Source organism: Oreochromis niloticus, linkage group LG13 (assembly GCF_001858045.2).
Source record: "Oreochromis niloticus isolate F11D_XX linkage group LG13, O_niloticus_UMD_NMBU, whole genome shotgun sequence".
Taxonomy (NCBI): domain Eukaryota; kingdom Metazoa; phylum Chordata; class Actinopteri; order Cichliformes; family Cichlidae; genus Oreochromis; species Oreochromis niloticus.
In genome coordinates this window covers 31402579-31429064 of record NC_031978.2, presented here as the reverse complement: position 1 = coordinate 31429064, position 26486 = coordinate 31402579, and the positions used below count along the sequence as shown (strand labels likewise).

At 40.7% G+C, this 26486-nt stretch overlaps 1 protein-coding gene across 1 annotated transcript in view; it reads right to left on the bottom strand.

Moving 5' to 3' along the window:
* Window positions 1-274: 274 nt before the first annotated feature.
* slc2a15a (solute carrier family 2 member 15a) overlaps window positions 275-26486 on the bottom strand; it is a 44027-nt gene continuing 17815 nt past the window's right edge. Inside the window, exons 4-12 of the mRNA XM_003456688.4 lie at window positions 21515-21639; window positions 21143-21288; window positions 20703-20835; window positions 15113-15300; window positions 7161-7271; window positions 4781-4882; window positions 4551-4626; window positions 3004-3131; window positions 275-2348 (exon numbers count right to left, since the gene is read on the bottom strand). Coding sequence (XP_003456736.1) covers window positions 2094-2348; window positions 3004-3131; window positions 4551-4626; window positions 4781-4882; window positions 7161-7271; window positions 15113-15300; window positions 20703-20835; window positions 21143-21288; window positions 21515-21639 — 1264 coding nt within the window. The 3' untranslated portion in view covers window positions 275-2093. The remainder of the gene's footprint in view (window positions 2349-3003; window positions 3132-4550; window positions 4627-4780; window positions 4883-7160; window positions 7272-15112; window positions 15301-20702; window positions 20836-21142; window positions 21289-21514; window positions 21640-26486) is intronic.

The window sequence follows — 26486 nt, the reverse complement described above, 5'->3', positions numbered from 1 at the left end:
GTTCATGATTTTGGCATTGTTTACATTGTTTACAAGAATGTATTTCTCAGTTGGACTGGACTAGCAGGAATAATTCTTTTCTGACCACTAGGGATCAGCAAGGAGTTAGATTTGTGTTTTTGATGGTGAATAAATAAAATTCAGTGCCTTGAACTCTTTTGTCTTTCTAACAGTTTAGATATGTTAGTAGCATAATTTGCTTATTACTGTACAATGCTGCTGGAAGATGACAGTCAACTATGCTTGGTAATTAAAACAGAAAGCACAGTGGTAGAGTACTTCATTTATGTAGTTATCTTTTGACAATTCACAACTTTTAGACTCATGTACACATTTTCATGTATTTAAACAGTTTCACTTTCTGTACAAAAGATATTTTAGAAGACTTTGCAAAACAATTCAACCAGCACTGTGTAATGACACAGTCTAAAATATCAGGACCAAGTTGAGAAAACATCATGTTTAACATCAGGTAACATACATTTACAATAAATGGTGACATTTAACAACATGCCATTTGTTTTTTGGATTTCTTAGATTGTGACGTTAACTTACTATTATATAACTATAAAAGAATCAAAAAAAGGTTTATTTCTGTCATGTACTGCACACAACCCGTTTTTTTACAAGCTGTTGTATCTACAAGCTCTGAGTTGTTTCCTACTGAAAGGAAGACAGTTTATTCTGTGCATGTCGGATTTCATTTCACTCACGCTGGCTAAAGAGCCAATTTACAGAATTTACCACCCAAACTGTCTGCAGTAAGCATCTTTTAAAATAAAAAGGCAGTAGCAGTAACAGTATCCAAAGCAGCTGAAGTTTTTCATGATTAAAGAAATAACAATTTGTTTAATTTCTATTAACCAACTTTTTCTTTAGTGTGTCAATCTCATCCTCTCATGTTAACACAGTTTTTTCTTTGAATCTAAGTAGCTCAGAATGTAGACAAATTGTTTCCACATTTTTCTTTGTCCCAACAACGGTCTCATCTAATTAATTGCTTTCCATTTTCACATGCTAATGCTGACTAAACAGAATATGAACTCGTCAGTTGTAAGGACCTAAAAACCTAAACAACCATCAGCTGCTTGACCCCAATAATTTTGAAATGACACACAGAAGAGTTTTCATTTTGGAATAAAGGGACAAACAGCTGGTGTCTGAGCCTCTTCTGGGACAATTTGTTTTCCACTTGTATTTTGGTTAAGTGTAGACACCGAAATCACTTGTTACAGTGAGGAGAGAATGGAAGTTTAGGTTAAAAAATTACCTTTCAGAAGAAATACTAGCTAGGCTTTATTTGAAAATGACCTATGTTTTTCCATGACCTCTGGGGTCATGGAAAAACATGACCCCAGAGGTCATTTGTATTTTAGTTTTTCATTAAAATACTTCTTCTTCCACAGACAACATAAATAAAACAGTTATTATTTTTTTAAGTACAGTTGTTTTTAAGTACAATTTCTTGCAGTTGTGTACATCACTGCTAACATTTTTCATAGCACCATACTCACCAAGATAATTAAGGTTGAAATCATGACTGACATAAAAACACATTTATTTGCTGGGTCGAGATAGAACAATAGACAATAGACAGAGCACTTAACTAATGTACCTTAGGGAAACTGTTGTGAAACATAATATTTTAGTGTAGAAGTGTAACAACGAGTGAAACACTGTATAAGATTCTCCTCTATTTTCTTACCCAATTATCAAACTAGGGTTGTTGGGAGTTACAGTCCCCTCCATTGGCAGGTCTGGTCCATTACAGCAGGCCAAAGAGGAAATGCGTTTTTCAAATGTAATGACATTTGTCCTAAGTTTGCTTACCATACAGGTTTATTGTTTTCAACCTGTCTGGCTGTTTCGCTATATGTATAGTCCTGTGATGTCACCATGCTCCCAGGGTTCAGAAATTACACCAATTAATAGATTTTAATTAGCACCCATGAACTAAAATTTCTTATAAATCTTAGGTTTAAATATTAAGTTGACAGAATAACTTCACTCAGCTATAGCACACTGGGTACAGGTGAGGTGTTGTTTTGTTACAATGTACATACCAAAGGAATGAATTGGCTATGAAGTTTGAGTTAAGGTACAGACAAAGAGCTGTCAAACTCCACTGAAGCATGTTCTAGACCACCGTAGCCATTCAGCTTCCTCAGCTTTAGCTGGTCAACATGGATCAGGCTCTGGGTCTCTAAGACTGCCTCCTTCTTTGAGAACATCTGGCTGATTTCCATGAAGGTCTTGTTTTTGGTCTCTGGGATCACAATGTAGACATAGACGGCAACAGATGCACAAATGGTGGCAAACACTAAATAACAGTATGCTCCTGCTGACATCTGATGGTTGGGTGTTGCAGGTAGATGGAAGAAAGAAAGAAAAGGACAAACAGTTTTAAATTAAAGGTATCAGAATTGACCCATGTCGCTTATAACTGACATAATATATGTCAGAATAGGTAGTTACTCTTACACTTTGTTTTCCTTGGACTACAGTGAGTAAGAAACTGAGATGGATTTCTGAGGCATTCACAGTGATATATCGACTTGAGGGAGATCAAACACAGCGTAACACTGCATTACTCTCATTATGCAGACTAAGCATTAGCATTAGTTCTGAAGTCAAGCTCAGCCAGCAGCACATCAGCTCATGATCGAACTGATACCCTTCTGTCTTCATTTAGCTGGACCGATGTAGACGAACCATTTTGAAACCTAGAACGACCCCGGTGTCCTCCACATGCTGTTAGTGGCTTCACCAGTATCCTGTCTGCTGTCACTGATAGCTGCTCTATTCTATTCTGTGTGCTCTCCCTGATTTAACAGCTCCCTGACTTTATGTTTTTAATAGATTCTTAAGGAAAATTGACACAGGCAGCCTTACAAGAAGTATTATTGGACCTAAAATGAGTGGGTACTCGGGGACCTCCTCAATCAGTTCTCTGCATAGTAAGTTTGTAAAGAAATCCAGGACATCACAGTGTATAGCTTCTACCTGTAAGAATGGGAAGACGAATCCCACAGTGAAGTTGGACAACCAGTTGAGTGAGCCTCCTATGATGTAGGCTGCTGGTCGGTGGGATTGTTTAAACAACTCTGCTGTAACCAGAAACGGCACTCCAGCTGCAACAGGAAAAAGACAGAACTTACCAAACATCAGTCACACATTCCTGTCGGATGCTCTCGGAGGGATTTCATAGTGCTCAAAAATCATTTAGTCTCACATTTAAGACAATTTATAAGTAATGAACAAAGTTTGACTCTTTTGGTCCCTTGTCTTGAAACTCTTCATCCTATAGCTCCAATAATTGATCAGGATAAAGCACTTTGTCCACCTTACATCCCCTCCCAGATCAAATCACACGCACCTGTATGAAGCTGGACCATCCAGAGGAAACACAGAGATAATAAATCCTTTTTATTACAAAACTAATGTGCAGATTAACAGGGCATGTGCAAGCAATTATATTATTTATGTGCATGACTTTATAATGCATTTTCATTTATCAACTCTGGGCCTAAAAGTCCACATATGGACACAAGAAACGTGTCAAAGAATGCATATTGTTAATATTTAATTTTTATAGTCAGTAAAAAGGGCTTTATTTGTCTCTCCTACAGAAAGTCCTATAGAACCTAGAGTCAAATATACAGTTAGGGAACTTCATATTAGAACATTTGAATGCATATCAGTTTTATAAATAATTGTCATTTATTAAACTTTTGAAATGAAAATGTAACTAGACATGCAGTACAAAAGAGTTTCACACAAATTAGAGACAAATTTTTTATATGACCTCCAGAGGGTGGTGTTCAACTACAACTACAGAGAGCAACCAAAACCTCCTGCAACTCACAGGTTATTTATCTGGCTGGACAATAGTCGAACAAAATATCTCAGTCAAAGAAACTCTGACAAAAGAATAACATCAAACATTCACAGCTGCAATCAGAGCAGACTGTTTACTCCTCTAGAAACTATTGACATCCGCCTATACAAAAGTTTAAATTACATTCTGGTTTATATAACGCTTAAAACTCTTTTAGCAGTATTCAGTGATAATCTGTTTATCTGAGACCATGCACGGGTCTCGAAACACACTATTTTTCATGGCTCTGCCCAGCAAATGGTTCGTACATAACCCATCCACAAATTCTGGCTAATAAATGATTCCAGTTTCCAAACACACGCTTAGAAAAGGAAATGAAAAATACCAAAGGTTTCTAAAACATGTGTGAAAAAGAAAATAGTTTCGCCTGCAACTGCATGAATGCCATGCCTGCTGACATTATGTTGTATACTTGATGTTAAAACACTTTAATCACTATCAAATATAAAGTGGGCAGCAGTTAGATTTTTGCAGGCAACCACCACTTTGATGTATCTGCACAGGTGTACCACCACCAGTTTGTTTTTTTGTTTTTTGTTTCTATTGACATCATTTGATAACCACACCAAAATAATATGTTGAACAGGTCAATCTGTGAATAGTTGTCATTTAAATGAACCAGCCCTTTAACATGCAGTATAAAGCAACTTGCCTGGGCCAATACAGAAGCCAGCAATAATGCCCACCACACAGCAGACACTGACGTAGCGCATGAATGACAAATGAGCCTGCAATGAGAACAAACAGCAGAACATTGAAGAAGTCTGACAGTATTTAGTTAGCTTCTCTCATTCTTTTTAATACTGCTTCAAATATGTATTCTCTCTCTCTCTCTCTCTCTCTCTCTCTCTCTCTCTCTCACACACACACACACACACCTACCTGTAAAATGAGGGCCAGTGTTATCCCAGTACTGCAGATACCCATCACAGTAAAACCCCCAATCATGAGAGGCCTGCGGCCCAGCTTCTCTATAGTAAAACACTCAAGAAGGAGAGACAGACGTTTTATTAGACACTACTGAGTGGAACACAGACAAATGTATGTGTTTGTGTTTCAACTCAAGTTGTGTTTAGACCAACTTAGCATAGGAAATGAGAAGCGCTAGCCTAGCTCACCTTAAAAATGCAGAGTTAATCGGCTAATGATGATGTTTAAAATAGCAGTTTGGATGGTATACATCTTTAGATTTATTAAATCTCTTTATCACACACCTTATATTATAAAGTGAGATTGTATCTAAACACTGGTCATTAGGTGTGTCACAATACTAGAGTTTCACATTTGATGCTAATATACAGGATACTTTAGTACCAGAGGGAGAAAAATCACAACAAAAAACCCCAATTGGGGCTAAAGCCCTGTTCTAGTTTCTGTGGTTCTGGTGAATTGACATCATATTCTGTTGCTGATCAAAGCTTCATTCCTTTTACTGGAAGCTGAATGTTAGGACTTGGAATGATGTCACTCCTCAGTTAACCAAATTTCAGTAGATGTCAGAAAAACATGAAAGAGCTTGTGGAGCCAATCATCCACTAGTACCAATGCTACAATCTGTTTTTGTTCTTAGAGAGCGGGGGCAATCCATCTGAAAATTTCAACTTTGAATTTCCAACTTAATTTCCAACTGAAATGGAATGCAACATAATTTGAGTTGGTAAGGTAGGAACTCATTGTGTCTGTCTAGTCTAGACTTTCCCAGACTTTTCCAGTTTTGGACATGAGACTTTTTAGACAACAAATATTAGTATTATGCTTTCATGTGATGACTGTGTATTTGCATTAACATACGGGCAGTACTGATAATGTTTGATTCCTTGCTTAGCACTTGTTAGCACCGATGCCCCACAGCCAGAAGTTTGTCAGTTTGAATCCACCAGTTTTTTGGAGCCATTCTGAACGGATCTCCAAAAGTTGAATCTGTTCATCTGGACGTAGCGTTTTGTGGGAGAAACGTTTCGTCACTCATCCAAGTGACTTCTTCAGTCTCAGCTGACTGCAGGTTTCCCCAAACCTTATAAACAGTACATTTGCATAATGACTGAAACCAGCCCACTGAAGGAACAATGGGCTGTGAGGTCAGTTCCTTAATCATAATTATGCAAATTCCCATGACCATTGATCAACAATCACTGACCAAAACCCACTGATCAAAGAACACTGATCAATGGCCACCATTCACAGAGAGTTGGGGAATGGCTGCAATCACAGCATTGTAAGATGGCGAAAGATGTACCCTTAGGCCCCCTCCTCGATTCAGAGATGGTCTTTCCCTTTTCACGTAAAGGGAAAGACCATCTCTGAATCGAGGAGGGGGCCTAAGGGTACATCTTTCGCCATCTTACAATGCCGTGATCTCCAACTTTTGGAGATTTACTTTCCTGGATGATTGAGAATGCATCAAGACATTCTGAACGGAGTTTTCATGCACTCTCCGTGCCTGTTTTGGGTTCTCTCGAGGTACTTCCTTCCACAGGTCAAAGACAAATGTGTAATGTTAATTTGTGATTCTAAATTTTCTGTTACATTTACAATGTCCCATGGGCCTATCAACAACTGGATTTTGGCCATTTGACCATTTGTATGCTACATACTTGCAGCAGCATTTGCAGTGTTGTTGTCAGCTACTGTTCATGTGTTCAGCTTTGTCCCTGCTTGTCTGCTGCAATGCAGTGTGAGTCAATGTGTGTCAACTGGAGGACAATGGTGCTTTTTGCTATCGATACTGTTGCAACCGAGTATGATGGACTGATTCTTATATAGTGCTTTTCTACTCTACTTGACCACTCAAAGTGTTCTTGTGGGATTCATGCATCCAGACACACATTCGTACACAGATTCACACTCCAAGGAACACATTAGCCCAAGTATCCTTGGCATGCAGACTGGAGCAGCCAAAGATCACCAATGTTTTGATTAGTAAATGATGTGCTCGACCTCTTGAGCCTCTTGACCATCTCTTCTTTGAATAAACTGGTATTTATCGAAATTTATGTGTATAGTGTACAAATATTACACAGTGATTTGATGAAATTGCACGTAAAGGTGTTAGTAGATGTATTTTTCAACAATGGAAAAGGCTAGGCCAGGTGTTTCTATCTGCTTCCCTCCTTTATGCTAAGCTGGCCCCAAAATCACTTCCTGATCTCAGTTCTGTACACGATGAATATCTGTCTTTGTGGAAACAAAATGCAACACAACACTAATACAAAGGTAACATCAACTGCTATATAATTGCATGAATTCTAATTTGTATGTTTACCCCAATGAGTCCAGCAATGATCTCTATGATTCCTGTTCCTGCTGTGGTATACTGGATCTCTGGAGCTGGAATTCCTGCATTTTCAAAGATGCTGTTGGTATAGAACCAGATCTGTGGTGAAAGAGAAATGCAGGTAATACAGTTAATATCTGACAGTCAGTCAAGGTGTGATTGAAATGCTCACTTCCATATTTAATACGGTGGGTTAAAGACAAGTATTGCATAAAGTGTTTGTAATATTTTTACATAGTTCCCTAACAGTTTAGAGGCTGAGGTCTTTATTATTTTACAAAAAATTAACAGATGGACATCTGGAGTTTATACTTTAGTGTTGAAGTTCTAGTTATTAGCGCTTCATTTAGAAAACATGCTAAAAGTGGCCAAATCACCAATAATGTAAACAAATGATGAATGAACTTCAGCAGCATTAAGTGTCATGGAAAACTAAAGTAATTCTTCCTTGGTTAAGTAAAATCCCTCCACAACATCAAGAACACTCTTAAGAAGGTGGGCATGTCATTGTCAAACTAACACCTTGATGCATGTAAATACAGAAGGTTTACAAGGTGCAAAACACTGGTTACACTCAAGGACAGAGGAAACTAGAAAATATAACTAAAAGAGCCTGCATGGTTCTTAAAAAAATCTTTGGACAGATAAAATCAAGATTGACTTGTACCAGAATGATGGGAAAGGTATAGAGAAAGAAAGGAACAGCGCATGACCTGATATACACCACATCATGTTTTAAAGATGGTGGAGGCAATATGATGGCATGGACATGGCTAGTGTGTTTTGACTGTGTGACAGCTGAGACGAGTAGCTGGGTAAATTCTGAAGTGCAAATAGCTACACTTTTCAGGTTCAGCAAAGTGTTGCACATCTGTTTGGACAGCACTTCACAGCACATGGACAATGTTTGTGGCACTTTCCCTTTGCTTTGAAGAAGCAACCCAATAGTTTCTCAAAGCAAACACACGGGATATTGTTCAGGTAAATAGGTCACCTGATCTCAACCAAGTACAGCATGCTTTTCAGTGACTGAAAACATGACTGAAGGCAGAGAGGCTACATTTCAGAGTATACAGGTCTTGTTTTCAGTTCATGAATGTAAAATTCAAAAAAAAAAAAAAAATGAAAAAAAAGAACATATAGCCTTGAAAGTGTCACCAGAAAAAACACTAACAGGAAAAAGAACATGTTTTAGCTTTAGACAATTGCTACCAAGCAAAACACAAAACTTCTGGAAAAATGTTGCTTGGACTGATGTGACCAGAGTGAAGATATGTGACAATAATGCACAATACACAGCACAAACATCTCATAGACTTGGGTCTTGCTTTGTAGCCACAAGACCCAGGCACTTTGTAGTCACTGAGTAATCCATAGACTTCTCTGAGTACCAAAGTATTCTAGAGTCAAAGGTGAAGCCATCTGTCCAACAGCTAAAGCTTGGCCAAAATTGAACAAAATAACAGGACAATAATCCCAAGCTCAACAGCAAACCTAAAATAGAACGGCTGAAAATGAAAAGAATCGAGGTGTTGCAGCTAATATTTTAAAATAAGTATAGTGTTATATATCACGTGTTTTTGTTCATCTGAAGTTGTATTTACCTTATTTAAGTCCTCGTAAAGACTAGATCATGACTTTTTTATTAGAATTGGAATTGTAAAAAAAAGAGGCCAAGCAGGCCATTAAGGGGTATGTGTGTCCCTGGGATCCCAGGGGGTATGTTGCTGGTGGGCTTTTTGCCCCGTGGTAGGGTCTCCCATGGGAAATTCGTCCTGGGTGAGGGACCGGACAAAGAGCGATTCAGAAAATCCTTTTGAGAACCCTCATGGGAAACCTATGAGAGCCTTAAGGGAACAGTTCACACTGCCCAGGATGGGGTTACCGTGACCAGTGACCAGCCCTGGAGCCAGGCCTGGGGGAGGGTGAGCACCTGGTGGCCTTAGTCCATGGAGCCTGGTTGAGTGCAGCCCAAAGATGGGACATGGGATCAGACACTGTAAATCGCTTGGAAATGGCAGCGTAGCCTTCCCCCTTATCATGAGGCTCTACTATCTTCTTTCTGAGCTCCAGACTGATTTCCTTTGTCTTTGGCATGGTAACAGTAGTCCCTCACATGTGTTCAAGTGCCCTGTTCCTTGGAGTCTTTAATGCTAAATGAATGTTGTTAGGAGGCCAATTGACTGCACAAGTGTGGTTCAAAGCTGATTGGTTAATGACTGTGGGTGTGTTTTAAAAGCAAACATTCACATGGGGCTAATATTTTTGAACACCCCATTTTTTACTATATTTGAAATAAAGCAAACCTAGAAATATATTTTATATAGCAAAATGTAACAAAAGCTACTAAATAGAACCTGTGAATGTTTGATTATATCAAGTTTCATCAATCCTGCAAAAATTAGGAAGAAGTGTAGGAAAATGTTCCATAATTTGTGGACGGCTAGTAAATTTGGCCTCAACTGTACCTGAAACACACCTGCTTTCCCACTTTCCACTGAACCACTCACCTTTCCTCTTGATTTCTGCTTGCCCATTCGCTGTAAGCCCTCTGAAACATGTTGCAAATCATGGAAGATACTGTCTCCAGTTTCACCATGGCCACAGTTAACTTCTCTTTTCATCTCCTACAGACACTCAGCTCTGCTCTGCAGATTGAGTTTTCTGTTTTCCAGCCTGAAAATTCTGAGTTTTGTGATGTGTAGGTTCATTCTGAGTCATTCACATCTTGTGTTCACAGAGACTGTTCAATATGTGCCTGAGTCAGCCAACTTAAAGACTATTAATTGTGCTCTTGGAACAGTTCCCTCAAAAATAATATTTTTGTGTGAGGTGTGTTCTTGTGGGAACCTCCATGGAGGCTTTTGCTTCTCCCAGAGCTGAGTGCCCCACTAATCCAGAGGTTCCCCTGTCTGAGCCTGGGGCAGAGGTCTCCATGCTGCCAGCAGACTCTACGCTGTCAGTGTGTGAGTGCGAGCTATTGGCTTTCAGCGCCAGAGCCCATTCCACATGGTCTCCGCATTCCAAAGGATCCTAAATCTGGGTCGTTGCAGTCCCAGACTGCCAAGATGAAAAAAGCAGACAGGAGTACTGGGAAGTTAGGTGTACAGCAAAGAGAGATGGCAAAGGAAGAGGCTCAGTGGCTAGAGAGGGAGAGGTCAAGCTGGATGTGCAGCAGGTCAGGGGAATTAACACTGATTACATGGAAATGTACAAATGAGTGAAAAGTGGTTGCTGAAAAGGTTGAAGGAGTACTTTGAAGATCTGATTATGAAAACTACAAAGAGAGAGAGAGGAGAAGGATGGCGGCTGGAAGACTACAGGGAGTGCAGAATTATTAGGCAAATGAGTATTTTGTCCACATCATCCTCTTCATGCATGTTGTCTTACTCCAAGCTGTATAGGCTCGAAAGCCTACTACCAATTAAGCATATTAGGTGATGTGCATCTCTGTAATGAGAAGGGGTGTGGTCTAATGACATCAACACCCTATATCAGGTGTGCATAATTATTAGGCAACTTCCTTTCCTTTGGCAAAATGGGTCAAAAGAAGGACTTGACAGGCTCAGAAAAGTCAAAAATAGTGAGATATCTTGCAGAGGGATGCAGCAGTCTTAAAATTGCAAAGCTTCTGAAGCGTGATCATCGAACAATCAAACGTTTCATTCAAAATAGTCAACAGGGTCGCAAGAAGCGTGTGGAAAAACCAAGGCGCAAAATAACTGCCCATGAACTGAGAAAAGTCAAGCGTGCAGCTGCCAAGATGCCACTTGCCACCAGTTTGGCCATATTTCAGAGCTGCAACATCACTGGAGTGCCCAAAAGCACAAGGTGTGCAATACTCAGAGACATGGCCAAGGTAAGAAAGGCTGAAAGACGACCACCACTGAACAAGACACACAAGCTGAAACGTCAAGACTGGGCCAAGAAATATCTCAAGACTGATTTTTCTAAGGTTTTATGGACTGATGAAATGAGAGTGAGTCTTGATGGGCCAGATGGATGGGCCCGTGGCTGGATTGGTAAAGGGCAGAGAGCTCCAGTCCGACTCAGACACCAGCAAGGTGGAGGTGGAGTACTGGTTTGGGCTGGTATCATCAAAGATGAGCTTGTGGGGCCTTTTCGGGTTGAGGATGGAGTCAAGCTCAACTCCCAGTCCTACTGCCAGTTTCTGGAAGACACCTTCTTCAAGCAGTGGTACAGGAAGAAGTCTGCATCCTTCAAGAAAAACATGATTTTCATGCAGGACAATGCTCCATCACACGCGTCCAAGTACTCCACAGCGTGGCTGGCAAGAAAGGGTAGAAAAGAAGAAAAACTAATGACATGGCCTCCTTGTTCACCTGATCTGAACCCCATTGAGAACCTGTGGTCCATCATCAAATGTGAGATTTACAAGGAGGGAAAACAGTACACCTCTCTGAACAGTGTCTGGGAGGCTGTGGTTGCTGCTGCACGCAATGTTGATGGTGAACAGATCAAAACACTGACAGGATCCATGGATGGCAGGCTTTTGAGTGTCCTTGCAAAGAAAGGTGGCTATATTGGTCGCTGATTTGTTTTTGTTTTGTTTTTGAATGTCAGAAATGTATATTTGTGAATGTGGAGATGTTATATTGGTTTCACTGGTAAAAATAAATAATTGAAATGGGTATATATTTGTTTTTTGTTAAGTTGCCTAATAATTATGCACAGTAATAGTCACCTGCACACACAGATATCCCCCTAAAATAGCTAAAACTAAAAACTACTTCCAAAAACATTCAGCTTTGATATTAATGAGTTTTTTGGGTTCATTGAGAACATGGTTGCTGTTCAATAATAAAATTATTCCTCAAAAATACAACTTGCCTAATAATTCTGCACTCCCTGTATTATTGAATCAGGAAGTGCAGACAGGAAGAGGATGACGGTCAAGCAGAAGTCTCCACAGTGTATTATTTAGTTCAATTGTATTAATTATCAATTCATTTAAATTTATATAGCACCAAATCACAACAGCAGTCGTCCCACAGTGATATTGAGATATGTATTGCATTTATATTGTAAAGTAAAGAACCTATAATAATACAGAGAAGAAAGTGAATACCAAGACATGATGTTCACAAATAACATTGTGATATGTAGAGTAGGAAGCAGGTAGAAAAGAACGTGGAGATGTGCTCTCTAGAGAAGAGGAACTCATCAGTAGAAGCAAGAAATAATATATGTAAGTGACAGAGAGACCCTATCTCTAAGGGAGAGGCCAGCCACCCTTCGGAGGAAGCTCATTTCTGCCGCTTGTATCCGCGATCTCATTCTTTCGGTCACTACCCACAGCTCGTGGCCATAGGTGAGGGTCGGGACGTAGATCGACCGGTAAATTGAGAGCTTCGCTTTTACACTCAGCTCCCTCTTCACCACGACGGACCAGTGCAGCGTCCGCATCACTGCAGCCGCAGCACCAATCCGTCTGTCGATCTTGGGCTCCCTTCTCCCATCACTCGCGAACAAGACCCCGAGATACTTGAACTCCTCCACTTGGGGCAGGAACTCATCCCCGACCCGGAGTGGGCACTCCACCCTTTTCCGGCTGAGAACCATGGCCTCAGATTTGGAGGTGCTGATCCTCATTCCCGCTGCTTCACACTCGGCTGCGAACCGTTCCAGTGCGAGCTGGAGGCCTTCACCTGATGAAGCCAACAGAATCACATCATCCGCAAAAAGCAGAGATGAGATTCTGAGGCCACCGAAGTGAAAGCCCTCCGCCACTTGGCTGCGCCTAGAAATCCTGTCCATAAAAATTATGAACAGAACCGGTGACAAAGGGCAGCCCTGGCGGAGCCCATCACCCACCGGGAACAAGTCCGACTTATTGCCGGCAATGCGAACCAAACTCTTGCAACGGTTGTACAGGGATCGAATGGCCCGTAGCAATGGGCCAGACACCCCATACTCCTGCAACACCTCCCACAGGACACCCCAAGGGACACGGTCGAATGCCTTCTCCAAGTCCACAAAACACATGTAGACTGGTTGGGCAAACTCCCATGCACCCTCAAGTATCCTTGAGAGGATAAAGAGCTGGTCCAGTGTTCCGCAACCAGGATGAAAACCGCATTGTTCCTCCTGTATCCGAGGTTCGACTAGCGGACGAACTCTCCTTTCCAGCACCCTGGCATAGACTTTCCCAGGGAGGCTGAGGAGTGTGATCCTCCTGTAGTTGGAACACACCCTCCGGTCTCCCCTCTTAAAGATGGGGACCACCACCCCGGTCTGCCAGTCTAGGGGCCCCTGATCTCCACGCAACATTGCAGAGGCGTGTCAACCAGGACAGCCCTACAACATCCAGAGCCTTCAGGAACTCGGGGCGGACCTCATCAACACCAGGGGCTCTGCCACCAAGGAGTTGTTTAACTGCCTCAGTGACCTCGCCCCCGGAAACTGGCGGGTCACTCCCCTCATCCCCAGACTCTGCTTCCTCCTCGGAAGACGTGTCAGTGGGATTAAGGAGGTCCTCGAAGTATTCCTTCCACCGCCTGACAATTTTCTCAGTCGACGTCAGCAGCGCTCCGCCAGCACTATACACAGTGCAGGTAGAGCACCGCTTTCCCCTCCTGAGACGCCTGACGGTTTGCCAGAATCTCTTCGAGGCAGTCCGAAAGTCTTTTTCCATGGCCTCTCCGAACTCCTTCCACATCCGAGTTTTTGCTTCAGCCACTGCCCGAGCCGCATTCCGCTTGGCCTGTCGATACCTGTCAGCTGCCTCCGGAGTCCCACAGGCTAACCAAGCCCGATAGGACTCCTTCTTCAGCTTGGTGGCTCCCTTCACCTCTGGTGTCCACCATTTGGTTCGGGGATTACCACCACGGCAGGCACCAACCACCTTGCGGCCGCAGCTCAATGCAGCAGCTTCAGCGATGGAGACGCTGAACATGGTCCATTCGGACTCAATGTCCCCAGTCTCCCTCGGAATGCTGTTGAAGCTCTGCCGGAGGTGTGCGTTGAAGATCTCGCGGACTGGGGCCTCTGCTAGACATTCCCACATCGAAAGGAGCTCCTCCACATCGAAAGGAGCCAGTTGAGGTGGTTCGGGCATCTGACAAGGATGCCTCCTGGGCGCCTCCTGGGTGAGGTGTTCCAGGCATGTCCCACCGGGAGGAGGCCCCGGGGCAGACCCAGGACACGCTGGAGAGATTATATCTCTCGGCTGGCCTGGGAACGCCTTGGTGTTCCCCCGGATAAGCTGGAGGAGGTGTTTGGGGAGAGGGAGGTCTGGGCTTCTCTGCTTAGGCTGCTGCCCCCGCGACCCGGCCTCGGATAAAGCGGATGAAGATGGATGGACAGAGAGACAGGTGTAACAGTGTAGATGTAAAAACATGTTAGGGCTTGGGACTGGTCCTAGCAGTACTGACTGCTTCAAGCTTTATTTGTGCAGAGCACATTAACTTAATAAAAATGGCAGTAAGATAGAACTACTGGGATGTAATATCTTCTAACAAACTAACATGAGCCTAAAAGAGTCTGTCATTTCACTTACTTGCTTACTGCATTTTAAAAAAAGGATTTTGAAAATCTTTTTTTATAAATTAGGTTTTGTTGAATGTTTAAAGTTTTTTTGTGTAAAACATTTTTTTGTTTGAGCAATTAAATGATGGATTAATAATATATTTATAAATATTTATTTATAATTACACGTATTATTATTCATTAAATTATCACATGATTAATGACTGCATTAATGTGTCAATCAATAAATTACATTAAAAAGTAATTTGTAAATGCATTTCATATTTCATATTTTACTACAGATTTGTTTATCCATTCATAAAATGCTTTATTTCAATGTGCATGACTCCGATGCTCCACCATACTTTAACACCTCAGCAGCTGTAAAAATGCAAAAATGGTGATTTCTGCAACAACATCTACATGTGTATATAACTATTTACTGTTCTTACAGCGTCGATGCCAGACAGCTGCATGCCAATGTTGATGACCACCACACTCAGCACCTGCCATCGGACCGTGTCATCCAGCATCAGTTTCCATACTGACAGTGTTTCCACTGACAACAGGGAGCGCTGCTCCTCCTGCATCTCTTCAATCTCAGCCTGGATGTTACATTTAGCTCTGTACCACTTCAGAGCTAAGAGATTGGGAAAAGAGAAAATACACACACACACTTATACTTATGTTTATATATATATATATATATATGTATGTGCATATATATATATATATATATGTATATATATATATGCACATACAGTGGCTTGCAAAAGTATTCGGCCCCCTTGAACTTTTCCACATTTTGTCACATTACAGCCACAAACATGAATCAATGTTATTGGAATTCCAGGTGAAAGACCAATACAAAGTGGTGTACACGTGAGAAGTGGAACGAAAATCATACATGATTCCAAACATTTTTTACAAATAAATAACTGCAAAGTGGGGTGTGCGTAATTATTCAGCCCCCTGAGTCAATACTTTGTAGAACCACCTTTTGCTGCAATTACAGCTGCCAGTCTTTTAGGGTATGTCTCTACCAGCTTTGCACATCTACAGACTGATTCTTGCCCATTCTTCTTTGCAAAACAGCTCCAGCTCAGTCAGATTAGATGGACAGCGTTTGTGAACAGCAGTTTTCAGATCTTGCCACAGATTCTGGATTGGATTTAGATCTGGACTTTGACTGGGCCATTCTAACACATGGATATGTTTTGTTTTAAACCGATCCATTGTTGCCCTGGCTTTATGTTTAGGGTGGTTGTCCTGCTGGAAGGTGAACCTCCGCCCCAGTCCAAAGTCTTTTGCAGACTCCAAGAGGTTTTCTTCCAAGATTGCCCTGTATTTGGCTCCATCCATCTTCCCATCAACTCTGACCAGCTTCCCTGTCCCTGCTGAAGAGAAGCACCCCCAGAGCATGATGCTGCCACCACCATATCTGACAGTGGCGATGGTGTGTTCAGAGTGATGTGCAGTGTTAGTTTTCCGCCACACATAGCGTTTTGCATGTTGGTCTCATCTGACCAGAGCACCTTCTTCCACATGTTTGCTGTGTCCCCCACATGACTTGTGGCAAACTGCAAACGGGACTTCTTATGGTTTTCTGTTAACAATGGCTTTCTTCTTGCCACTCTTCCATAAAGGCCAACTTTGTGCAGTGCACGACTAATAGTTGTCCTACAGATTCCCCCACCTGAGCTGTAGATCTCTGCAGCTCGTCCAGAGTCACCATGGGCCTCTTGGCTGCATTTCTGATCAGCGCTCTCCTTGTTCGGCCTGTGAGTTTAGGTGGACGGCCTTGTCTTGGTAGGTTTACAGTTGTGCCATACTCCTTCCATTTCTGAATGATGGCTTGAACAGTGCTCCGTGGGATGTTCAAGGCTTGGGAAATCTTTTTGTAGCCTAAACCTGCTTTAAATTTCTCAATAACTTTATCCCTGACCTGTCTGGTGTCTAAATCCAATCGAGAATCTGTGGCAAGATCTGAAAACTGCTGTTCACAAACGCTGTCCATCTAATCTGACTGAGCTGGAGCTGTTTTGCAAAGAAGAATGGGCAAAGATTTCAGTCTGTAGATGTGCAAAGCTGGTAGAGACATACCCTAAAAGACTGGCAGCTGTAACTGCAGCAAAAGGTGGTTCTACAAAGTATTGACTCAGGGGGCTGAATAATTACGCACACCCCACTTTGCAGTTATTTATTTGTAAAAAATGTTTGGAATCATGTATGATTTTCGTTCCACTTCTCATGTGTGCACCACTTTGTATTGGTCTTTCACCTGGAATTCCAATAAAATTGATTCATGTCTGCGGCTGTAATGTGACAAAATGTGGAAAAGTTCAAGCGGGCTGAATACTTTTGCAAGCCACTGTATATATGTACATATATACATATACATAAAAAAAACCATATATATATATGTCTTGATGCATTCTCAATCATCCAGGAAAGTAAATCTCCAAAAGTTGAATCTGTTCATCTGAACATAGCGTTTTGTGGGAGAAACGTTTCGTCACTCATCTTTGATCAGTGGGTTTTGGTCAGTGATTGTTGATCAATGGTCATGGGAATTTGCATAATTATGATTAAGGAACTGACCTCCCAGCCCATTGTTCCTTCAGTGGGCTGGGTTCAGTCATTATGCAAATGTACTGTTTATAAGGTTTGGGGAAACCTGCAGTCAGCTGAGACTGAAGAAGTCACTTGGATGAGTGACGAAACGTTTCTCCCACTAAACGCTACGTCCAGATGAACAGATTCAACTTTTGGAGACATATATATATATATATATATATATATATAAAAAACTGGGGAGGAGGACTGTGTTCTGAGAAAAACTCCCTGGATTTATGAGATTTAAAAATAAATAAATACATAAATAAATAGCAATCCTTCTGAACTCCTCTGGGTTTCCACCTCAAGGCGGACTACCTAAGAACTTTGACTCGACTCTTCAGTCTGGATTTTGTTCTGTTTCAGTTACATTTTTTTTCAGCTGAAGTAACGATAAGTGACGATAAATTAAACCTATCAATAAAATCTTCTTCTCTGCAAATTTGACTTCCTCATTAACATGCATGTTGCATTTCCTGTTTACTAGTGGAGTATTTGTGATCTGAATCTTATAAAACAAGACAGCTGCACCTTTCAACCTGCCTGTATGTCTGCATGACTGTTTCAGAGTTGTCTGAGTCACATGATCTATCAGTTGTGTGACATTTTTGGTGGAGAAGTCCACGACACACAACGCTGGTTGGTTTTACTTTAAACATTTTTAACATCTTTTGTTTTTGGATAAAGAATATACTGTAGCTAGGCCTGGATCAGGAGATGCTGAATCCACCGTTAGTTGTACTTCAGGAGGCTTCCTGTGAGGGTTTGTATTTTTCTAGGGTCTTTAACTTATAAAGTGCCTTGAGGTGACTGTTGTTGTGATTTGGTACTGTACAAATTAAACTGAATTAATTCACTGTGCTAATTTTCAATGATGGTAATTCTGACCAAATCCAAATCCAGCTAGGCAAGCTCTGCATGCACAACACATGCTAAGTAAGTCCCCTTTATTAAAAAATAACAGTCGAACTAAATTATGTTTAATTAGATAAAAGATTCACCAGACCCTTCGGTAGGTTTTTTTCATGTTGCTTGTGCCAAATCCTGACTTTGTCATTCAAAAGTTGCAGCAGACTCATCAGAGCAGGCAGCCAATCATAGCCTTTGTTTCCTATTCTTAACTGACATTAGTTGCACCTTTTGTGGTCTTCTAATGCTGTATCTGCTTCAAGGTTTAACATATTGTACATTCAGAGAAACACTTCTGCAAGCTTTGGTTGTAATTAGTAATTATTTGAGTTCTGTTGCCTTCTTTGAAGCAGGATGGCCATTTTTATCTGACCTCTGGCATCAACATGGATATTTTTGACCAGAGAAGAGCTGATAACTGGATATTTTGTCCTTTTTTTTTTTTTTACCATTATCTGTAAACCCAAGATGTGCGTGGAGGGAAATCCCAGAAGAACTGCAGTACCCGAGCAGAGCAGTTTATCTGGGACCAAAAGTGCCTCCTCGTGGCATTAACGAGGCAACTGCAAACATTACATCCAGTTTTCACAGGACATTTTCTTCACAAAAACCCTTCATTTAAAGCAGATACAATATTTTTTCAACATAAAATTGTCAAACTTACACATGCTTATGTGAAGTCAGCACGTCAGTGGACTTCACATAAGCACACCAAAAAGATGGAAAAAAAATAGTTAGGGAGCATGTTGACATGATTTCACAAAGTAATACCATAGATCTTCTCAAATCAATATCAGAGAGGATGATTAGAAGACACACACACACTTTATTAATAAGGGTCCCCAGTCTAGGCTCCCCCATGCTAACTAAGCCCACCTTGGATCTAAATGAGAGAGAGATAACTGAAGCTATACCGGTCGTAGCTGCAGAAGCCTGAATTGGCCGTTTTTTATCTGGAACTCGCGCAGCACCATTTGATTGGTATATACTTTTGACTTGTCATGATCTTAGCATTACTTCTGTCACTATCATTTTTACTTTGAATGCAAATTTTACTACGTATTGCAGGACTTTTGGGTGGGAGCCTAAAGGCTTTACAGCAGGCTAATGCTTCTCTGAGCTATGCTACAGAAGTGCTGCTGCTTTGACTTTTCCCCTTTTTTCCTACTGTCCATTTCAATATATTGGCTGGCCACTATTAGCCTTAGTCGGTTCTCTGTCTCAGGCACATCTGATTGGATCTCTGTGGTGACCCAGAGCGTTTATTTATTTTGTAGTCCTTCTTTTAAGATTTAGTTTATTTTGTGTTTTCTGTGTCATGTGGCTACTTTTGCAACCCTGGTTTGAGTTGCACCTTAGTGAGAGTGCATGTAAAGGTGAGATACACGTGCGCATTGATGATTCTTCTGACTTCATCGTCATCTGGCATCCCATTCGACCACTAGTAAGCCACAACTCTGCATCAATTACCAGTATATATGCAATTGAATTAACAACTTTTATTTGATGTCTGTTTTTTAAGTAGCTGTCAATAAACTATTTATTTTATACCCTGGACCCCATCTCTGTCTCAAGTATAACAGACCTGAGTGCCTTCTAGCATAGTTTTGAACTAGATATTCTCAGGGTGGCATTTTGTGGTGTCCTTGTGATTGTAAAGTTTTTAAGCTCCCAGTCACCACACCACCACCTCAGTGTGTGTAAATGTGCCATGCTCATTGGTTTCTTTTGTCCTCATCACACCTCCTTGTGGCCACACTAACAAAGTGGCCACAAAAGTGTAACGTAAGCTGCAGCTTACATTATCACGGCTTCATCATCACTGGGGTTCAGTTCCTGCCTTCCACATTGTCAAACCTTAGAGTTTTATGAAAATGTCCTGGCTGTAGATTTTTTGCCTTTTCTCAGTTTTAAATACACATGTTACTCATTTAAAACTGTGAGGCCTCCTAAATCCAGGATTAAAACTGACTGATAAAAAAGAGGCTTCCTTTTCTTTTTAACTTCTCTCTCTGTCCTGGAGGCAGACAGGGCTTTAAAGCTGTTGGTCTTGATAAACTTGATCCTTATTTTCTTAAACTGGCTTAAGATTTTATAGTTGAGCCACTAACTTATATTTATAATCTTACCCTCATGAACAACAAGATCCCTGCCTTTTGGAAAAAATAGTTTGAAAATATTATATTTTCTGGATTCTCAGGAATATTTTAATCTCATATATTTTGATTTTTTTTTCTCAGAATATAGCACCCCTGTCCCAGCACCATCATTTTTAAATCAGGTCAGCATGTATTGCAGATCATTACTATAATAGAGTACAAAATATAATCAATTCTACAGCTTTCTTTAAGCAGCAACACTTAAATGAAGCTAAACAAAATAAGAAGAAACTGCTGAAGCACAGTAAAGGAATAAATGTCTCAACTGAACATTTCTGTAACCCTAACCCTTCCTACAGAAATGGTACCGCTGTTTTTTTCATCCTCCAACCTAATGTTGAACTAAAACAAAACTGACCTCTGATGGTAGCATGGATGTTGTGCTTCTCAATCAGCAGGTACCTAGGACTCTCTGGGAACCATGGCAACAACATCAGCTGGATGAAAGTGGGTACAGCAATCACTGAAAGAAAGAGGGGCCAGTGCTCCTCCTACAACAGTAACAAAACAGTTATGCTTACCAGCAATAAGTGGTGAGAAAAACACCACAGGGAGAAGCAATAATTCATTAATGGCAATATTTTGGTTTGGCAACAAATCAATCACAAGCCTCTGAAAATGTGGGGACTATGTATAACATTGTCTTTGATTCCTAAACAGTTTTTAGAATGCATTTTGTAAAACCCTTTGAATGTTTGAAATTGAAAGTCTTCAATCACATCTTGACTGTTTGATTTAAAGTATCCTGTTAGCAGTGTATGCTACAGTCCAGTCCACACGCAGGTTTTTTGACTCTACCTTTCCTAGAAGCTCGTGTAGGCCGAGGATTTGGGCAACAAAAACTCCAGTTCCAATGAAGATGCTCGGCACGAGACCAAGGAAACCTCGCAAGTTCTTTGGTGCTATCTCACCCAAGTACATTGGTACCACACTTAGAGAGATGCCTGCAAGAATAAGAGCAAAGAAGAAGACTGTTATAATATTACTCTGATTCACTTTCAAATATTATTTTCATAGTAAATAAAGTATATAAAGAGTTGAGAATGTGTTTATTATGGCAGAGGATTAGGGCTACTGGAAAAAAAAAGTGGGGACGTTTGGTGGTTTCTCAATATTTCTTTATGGAGCTGCACACAGTGTGTGTGTGTGTGTGTGTGTGTGTGTGTATACCTGAGTGAATTCCTGTGATGAAACGGCCAATGATGATCATCTCAGGTGACCCACATATCCTGCTGAAGCCCATGAGTAAACCAGCAATAAACACCAACACTGTTGTGTTTACCACTGTCCCCTTCCTGAAAGTACACATACAAAGTACATAAAAGTAAGCAACCCAGAGGTTTAAGAAACAGCAAGGACAATAACAGAAACCCCATCCCCTGATATATACACAGTCATACACATAACCAACCTAGGATCATTGCAAAATGTCTAATAGACACACCAGTTCACTGTGTCTGTTTCACACTTTGCTTCTTGAAAGCATGAAATGGACATGGGACAAGAGGTGGCTGTAGCTCAGGTGGCAGAGCAGGTCAGCCACTAACCAGAAGGTCGGTGGTTCAATCTGTGACATTAGTCACAGAAATGTGTTTAAACAAGTATTATTAACACATTTTCATGTAAATACATATTAGCTGCCTAGCTTAATCATTTCTGGCAATTAAGCACTCTGGAATGTACTTCATACGATTTTTGTTCACTACCAATTTCTTGGTTTTAAGCATATTATCTTCCTCATGCAACTTCTGCATGTGTGTTCATTTCACACTTTGGATAGTGTGAAATGAACACGGTGGACCAGCGTGACTATTTCACGCTGATATCGGCGTGCACACCTGTTTAAGTCCCAAATAGCCATAAAATGCTTACACATCTTGCTCATACGCTGTGATTAACCATAAAACTGCTACGTGAAGAAATTGATCAGCTTATAAATATGATTTTATTTTCATTTTAATGTAGACTGACAGGAATGTGGAATGGAAAAAAGGAGAAATGTGTCATCAACCCATCATAATACATGATATTGAATAAGAGCATTGGTATTAAGCGTATTAATAGTTGAACATGAAATAATAATTCATATGTGATTTTCCTGATAATACTTAATACTGATCAGAAGCTAATCAGATATATTAATATATAGATATATTATATTATGTATGTTTAAGTTTAACCAATATAATAAGTAAGAAAATATAATCCATGAAATGATTCCAAGACAGGCCGGCTGAGAGGCTGTGACCTTGAACATGTCACACAGGCACACAGTGAAAAGAAGTTGTACTGAGTAAATTGTGGTTGGCAAACACAGTTTTTAATTAAAAGAATGTATTCCTCTGTGTTTGAATTGGATAGAGATTATATCAATATGAATATACTAATGAAAACTAATTGATGCTTGAAGTTTGTGTCAAATTATGTTTGTGGAAAAGTGGAGAGAGGATGATATGTTGTCTGCGAGAAGACAGGGAACTATGAATTAAGTGTAACTATGAATCTCACAGATGTAGGTGGGGTAGGTATTCTGTGTTTCTGGCCCTCCAACTCCCTCCTTCGGCTGAAGAGAGATGTACAGCGTACCGGTAAGGTGCCATGGAGACACTGTTTGTGTCACACACAGAAAAAGAGCTGTATGAATTAGTGGGCATTAAATCTATTCGGACCAGCGTTTACCACCCTCAGACTGATGGGCTGGTGGAGCCGCTGAATAAAACCATGTTTCGGAAGTGCATTAATGAGGATGAATGCAATTGGCATCCCTGGATAGACCCTCTGTTGTTCGCAGTGTAGGAGGTGCCCCAGGGCTCCATGGGATTTTCTCCCTTTGAGTTGTTGTTTGGCAGAAGGCCGTGGGGGGTGTTGGACCTAATTAAGGAAAACTGTGAGGAAGGTCCAAGCCCAGCAAAAAATGAGATTTAGTACGTTCTGGACCCGAGAGCAAAGCTGCACACTTTGGGGAGACTATCATGATAAAATTTGCTCCAGGCCCAGGAACATCGGCAGAGGTGTTAGACTCAACCAATTTTCACTGGGTAAAGTGTGCGATTTACAAAAGCCTGAACCCCCAGAGCCAGCTCATCAACAAGACTCTTTAAAGATTCCGACTACGGAATGGAGAAATCATTAGCCACTTTCTTTATGTGGATGACATCAAACTGTATGCCAGGAATGAATGACACATCTATTCACCGATCCACACCACTAGAATCTATAGCAACAACATCGAAATGTCATTTGGACTGGAGATGTGTAGTTGGATGGTAAGAAAGACAGAAGCTAGTCAAAACTGAGAGGGTTGCACCAGTAGAAAGCAATGCTGCAGACACTGAGGACAGCTACAAGTACTTGGGAATCACACAGGCAATGGGGAACACTGAGAGGCCGCTAATAAAGCTGCAACCAACTGCAGAGAGTAAGTCAAGTCCTGAGGAGTCAGCTGAATGGGTAGAATAAGAATAAGAATAAGATGCGGGCAATCACCACTTAGGCCCTATGGGTCAAAGACTAGTGAGCGTCAGAACCGCTATCCAGAATGAAACAACTAAGATCCATGAGTACATCAGGCAGGCGGCCACAACTGATCCCGCATGTATCGAATACGTCAGGCAGGAAAGAGGAGAAGCACGAACTGGAGCTACAATGAAAGAACTGGCCCCAGTATGTACAACCAGCAGAAAGAAGGAGTGGCTGATATCAAGAAATCCTACCATTGGCTGGACAAAGGTGGACTGAAAGATACCACAGAGGCACTAATCATGGCAGCACAGTTACAAACTCTAACCACAAGAGTTCACCACATCAGGCAAGACCACCAGGCTGTGCAAAGATACTCCTAAGGCAATCCAGTACATAACAGCAGGCATAAGATGCTAACAGGGAGGCCATACATGGGACTATAACCAAATGACTGCAGTGCATTGCCCACTGGCTGGCTATGCAGCACCCTAAACAAACTGTGATGTACTGTGTCTATCAGAATCAGCATAAATATTTCTGGCAATGTGAGCTACAGTGGCACATCTGTTGAATCACAAATGCATGAGCGAGCCTTGGCTGCTTATGATCCTGTCAGAATCAGTATTTCTTCTCTGGATCACTTTTGATAGTTACTGACCTGCAGATCCCACAAGAGCTGCTGTTTTGGTGATGCTCTGACTCTGTCATCTACCCATCACAATCTTTTTCGAGCCTTTTTCAAGCTCAGATTCTTACACTTGCTCATATTTTCTCCACATGAATGTGTGTTGACTGGCTAGTGCCCTTGGAAGTTGCTCTGCATTCCATCAGGACTGTTGAAATCTAAAAATAGACTAATATACTAAAAAGTACAAAAGTAATGTCTGTCTTTTCAGCTCAGTGTTTTCATAAATATCTTTGCCTTTTTGTGTCTATATTGTTCCTGAAAGCTCTGCTGGCTTTCCATGTTTATTGGAAAGTGTAGCTCCGTTGTATGCACAATTCCAGCTCCTGTTATAGATGACTTGAGCTGGGCAGGCTGAGAGACCTGAGAGGCAGCACAAATGGGAAATTTTAATCTGATCCAATTTATCTTGTTAAATATAGTGGAGGCAGATATTTTTGGTTTTGTGTGCATTAGTTGGGGTACTCGTCTATGCTTTCCTTTTTTGTTCCAAAAAATCCAAACCAATTTTCTCTCAGCTGAGGGTGAAAGTTTGAGTCTCTAAAACTTTTAAAGTAACTGACCTGATAATCTTAGAATCTGTGTTTGAAAGCACTGTAGTGATATTGCTCCTAATGACTCCTCCCAGTATATGACATAGCATATTCTTTTTATTTACACTGTAAAAAAAATGCTTTATATAAATCTTGCATGAAATGTATGAAATATCAATAAAATTTTAAAAACATTGTCTGTGATTTAACATGTCTAATGTAAAAAACCTTGAAAAAAACTATAAAAGCTGTAAATCATCTTTATTTAAAAGATAAGCCTGTTCAATTCTAGTTTTATGCTGTAAACACAAATACCACTTGATGCATTGAGTGTAAAGTGACAACATTTTACAGATGGTAAAAGAAAAATAATAAAAATAGAAATGCATGATCTATATTATTCTTAATACAGATACAAATATAATGATTGTGAACAATAAATCATAAATGCCTGTGAAATTACAAGCTTGCAATAATAAAAATATAATTAGTGTTATTTAGTATTGTTTTAAATATAACTTAAAAAATAGTCAAAATAGTCAAAATATAATTGTAATTACTTGGCTTTTGCAGCAGACATGGTACATGTTGCATCTCCAACGCAAGTATATCGAACCTAAGTAGAAATAACCTGGTAATATAACACACAGTAAAGCTGTGTAAAGACTGGAGTAAAGACTCTAACAAGCTAATTGTTATTGACTGTTGAACTAACTCTTCCCTTTCATTATATTAGGAGGAGTGTGGGCTTGCTAGAAAGCTAATGACTGAGGTGATGTTAGCAGTTTTCGCTTTTCAGCTACCTACAATACATTGACTTCAGTGCACATGCTTCTTTGGATTTAAACAGATGTATCAATTCAAGCGTCCCCTCCACTCCCACAGATTTGTTTTTCTTTCTCTCAGCAGATTCATTATATTATTTATTGGCGTTCAACCTTTTGGTTTATAAGTACTCAATTTTCATGTCTCTCATTCCAACCTTACAGATCACAAATGCATATGCATATTTATACTATGTAACATGCAGACTCCCACCACTATTTTGCAGCTTTTATTAGTGATCTATATAAAAAATATATAAATGTAAAGTCCATTTTTCTCCACCGACTACTAATTGTTTCAGGGTTTGTCTTTTTTTAAGTTTTTGTATTTAATTCAGCAGATGCCTCTTCAAAATAAATCCAAAGGATGATAAAGCCCAGCAATTGCTGAATACTTCCTCCGTGTCCTGAGGCAGAATAACCAGGACCAGAAGCTGCTGCTGGCCTTCTACAGCACCTCATTGGAGAGCATGCTCTCCTACTGCCTGAGTGTTTGGTGCACAGGTGCCACTACTAAGAACAGGAAGACAGTGCAAAGGGCAATTAACACTGTCCCAAAAAATATTGGCTGCACTCTGCCATCCCTAAAGTCCATCGGCAGCTCCTCCTGTCTCAGTAAAACCAGGGCCTTTACAGGT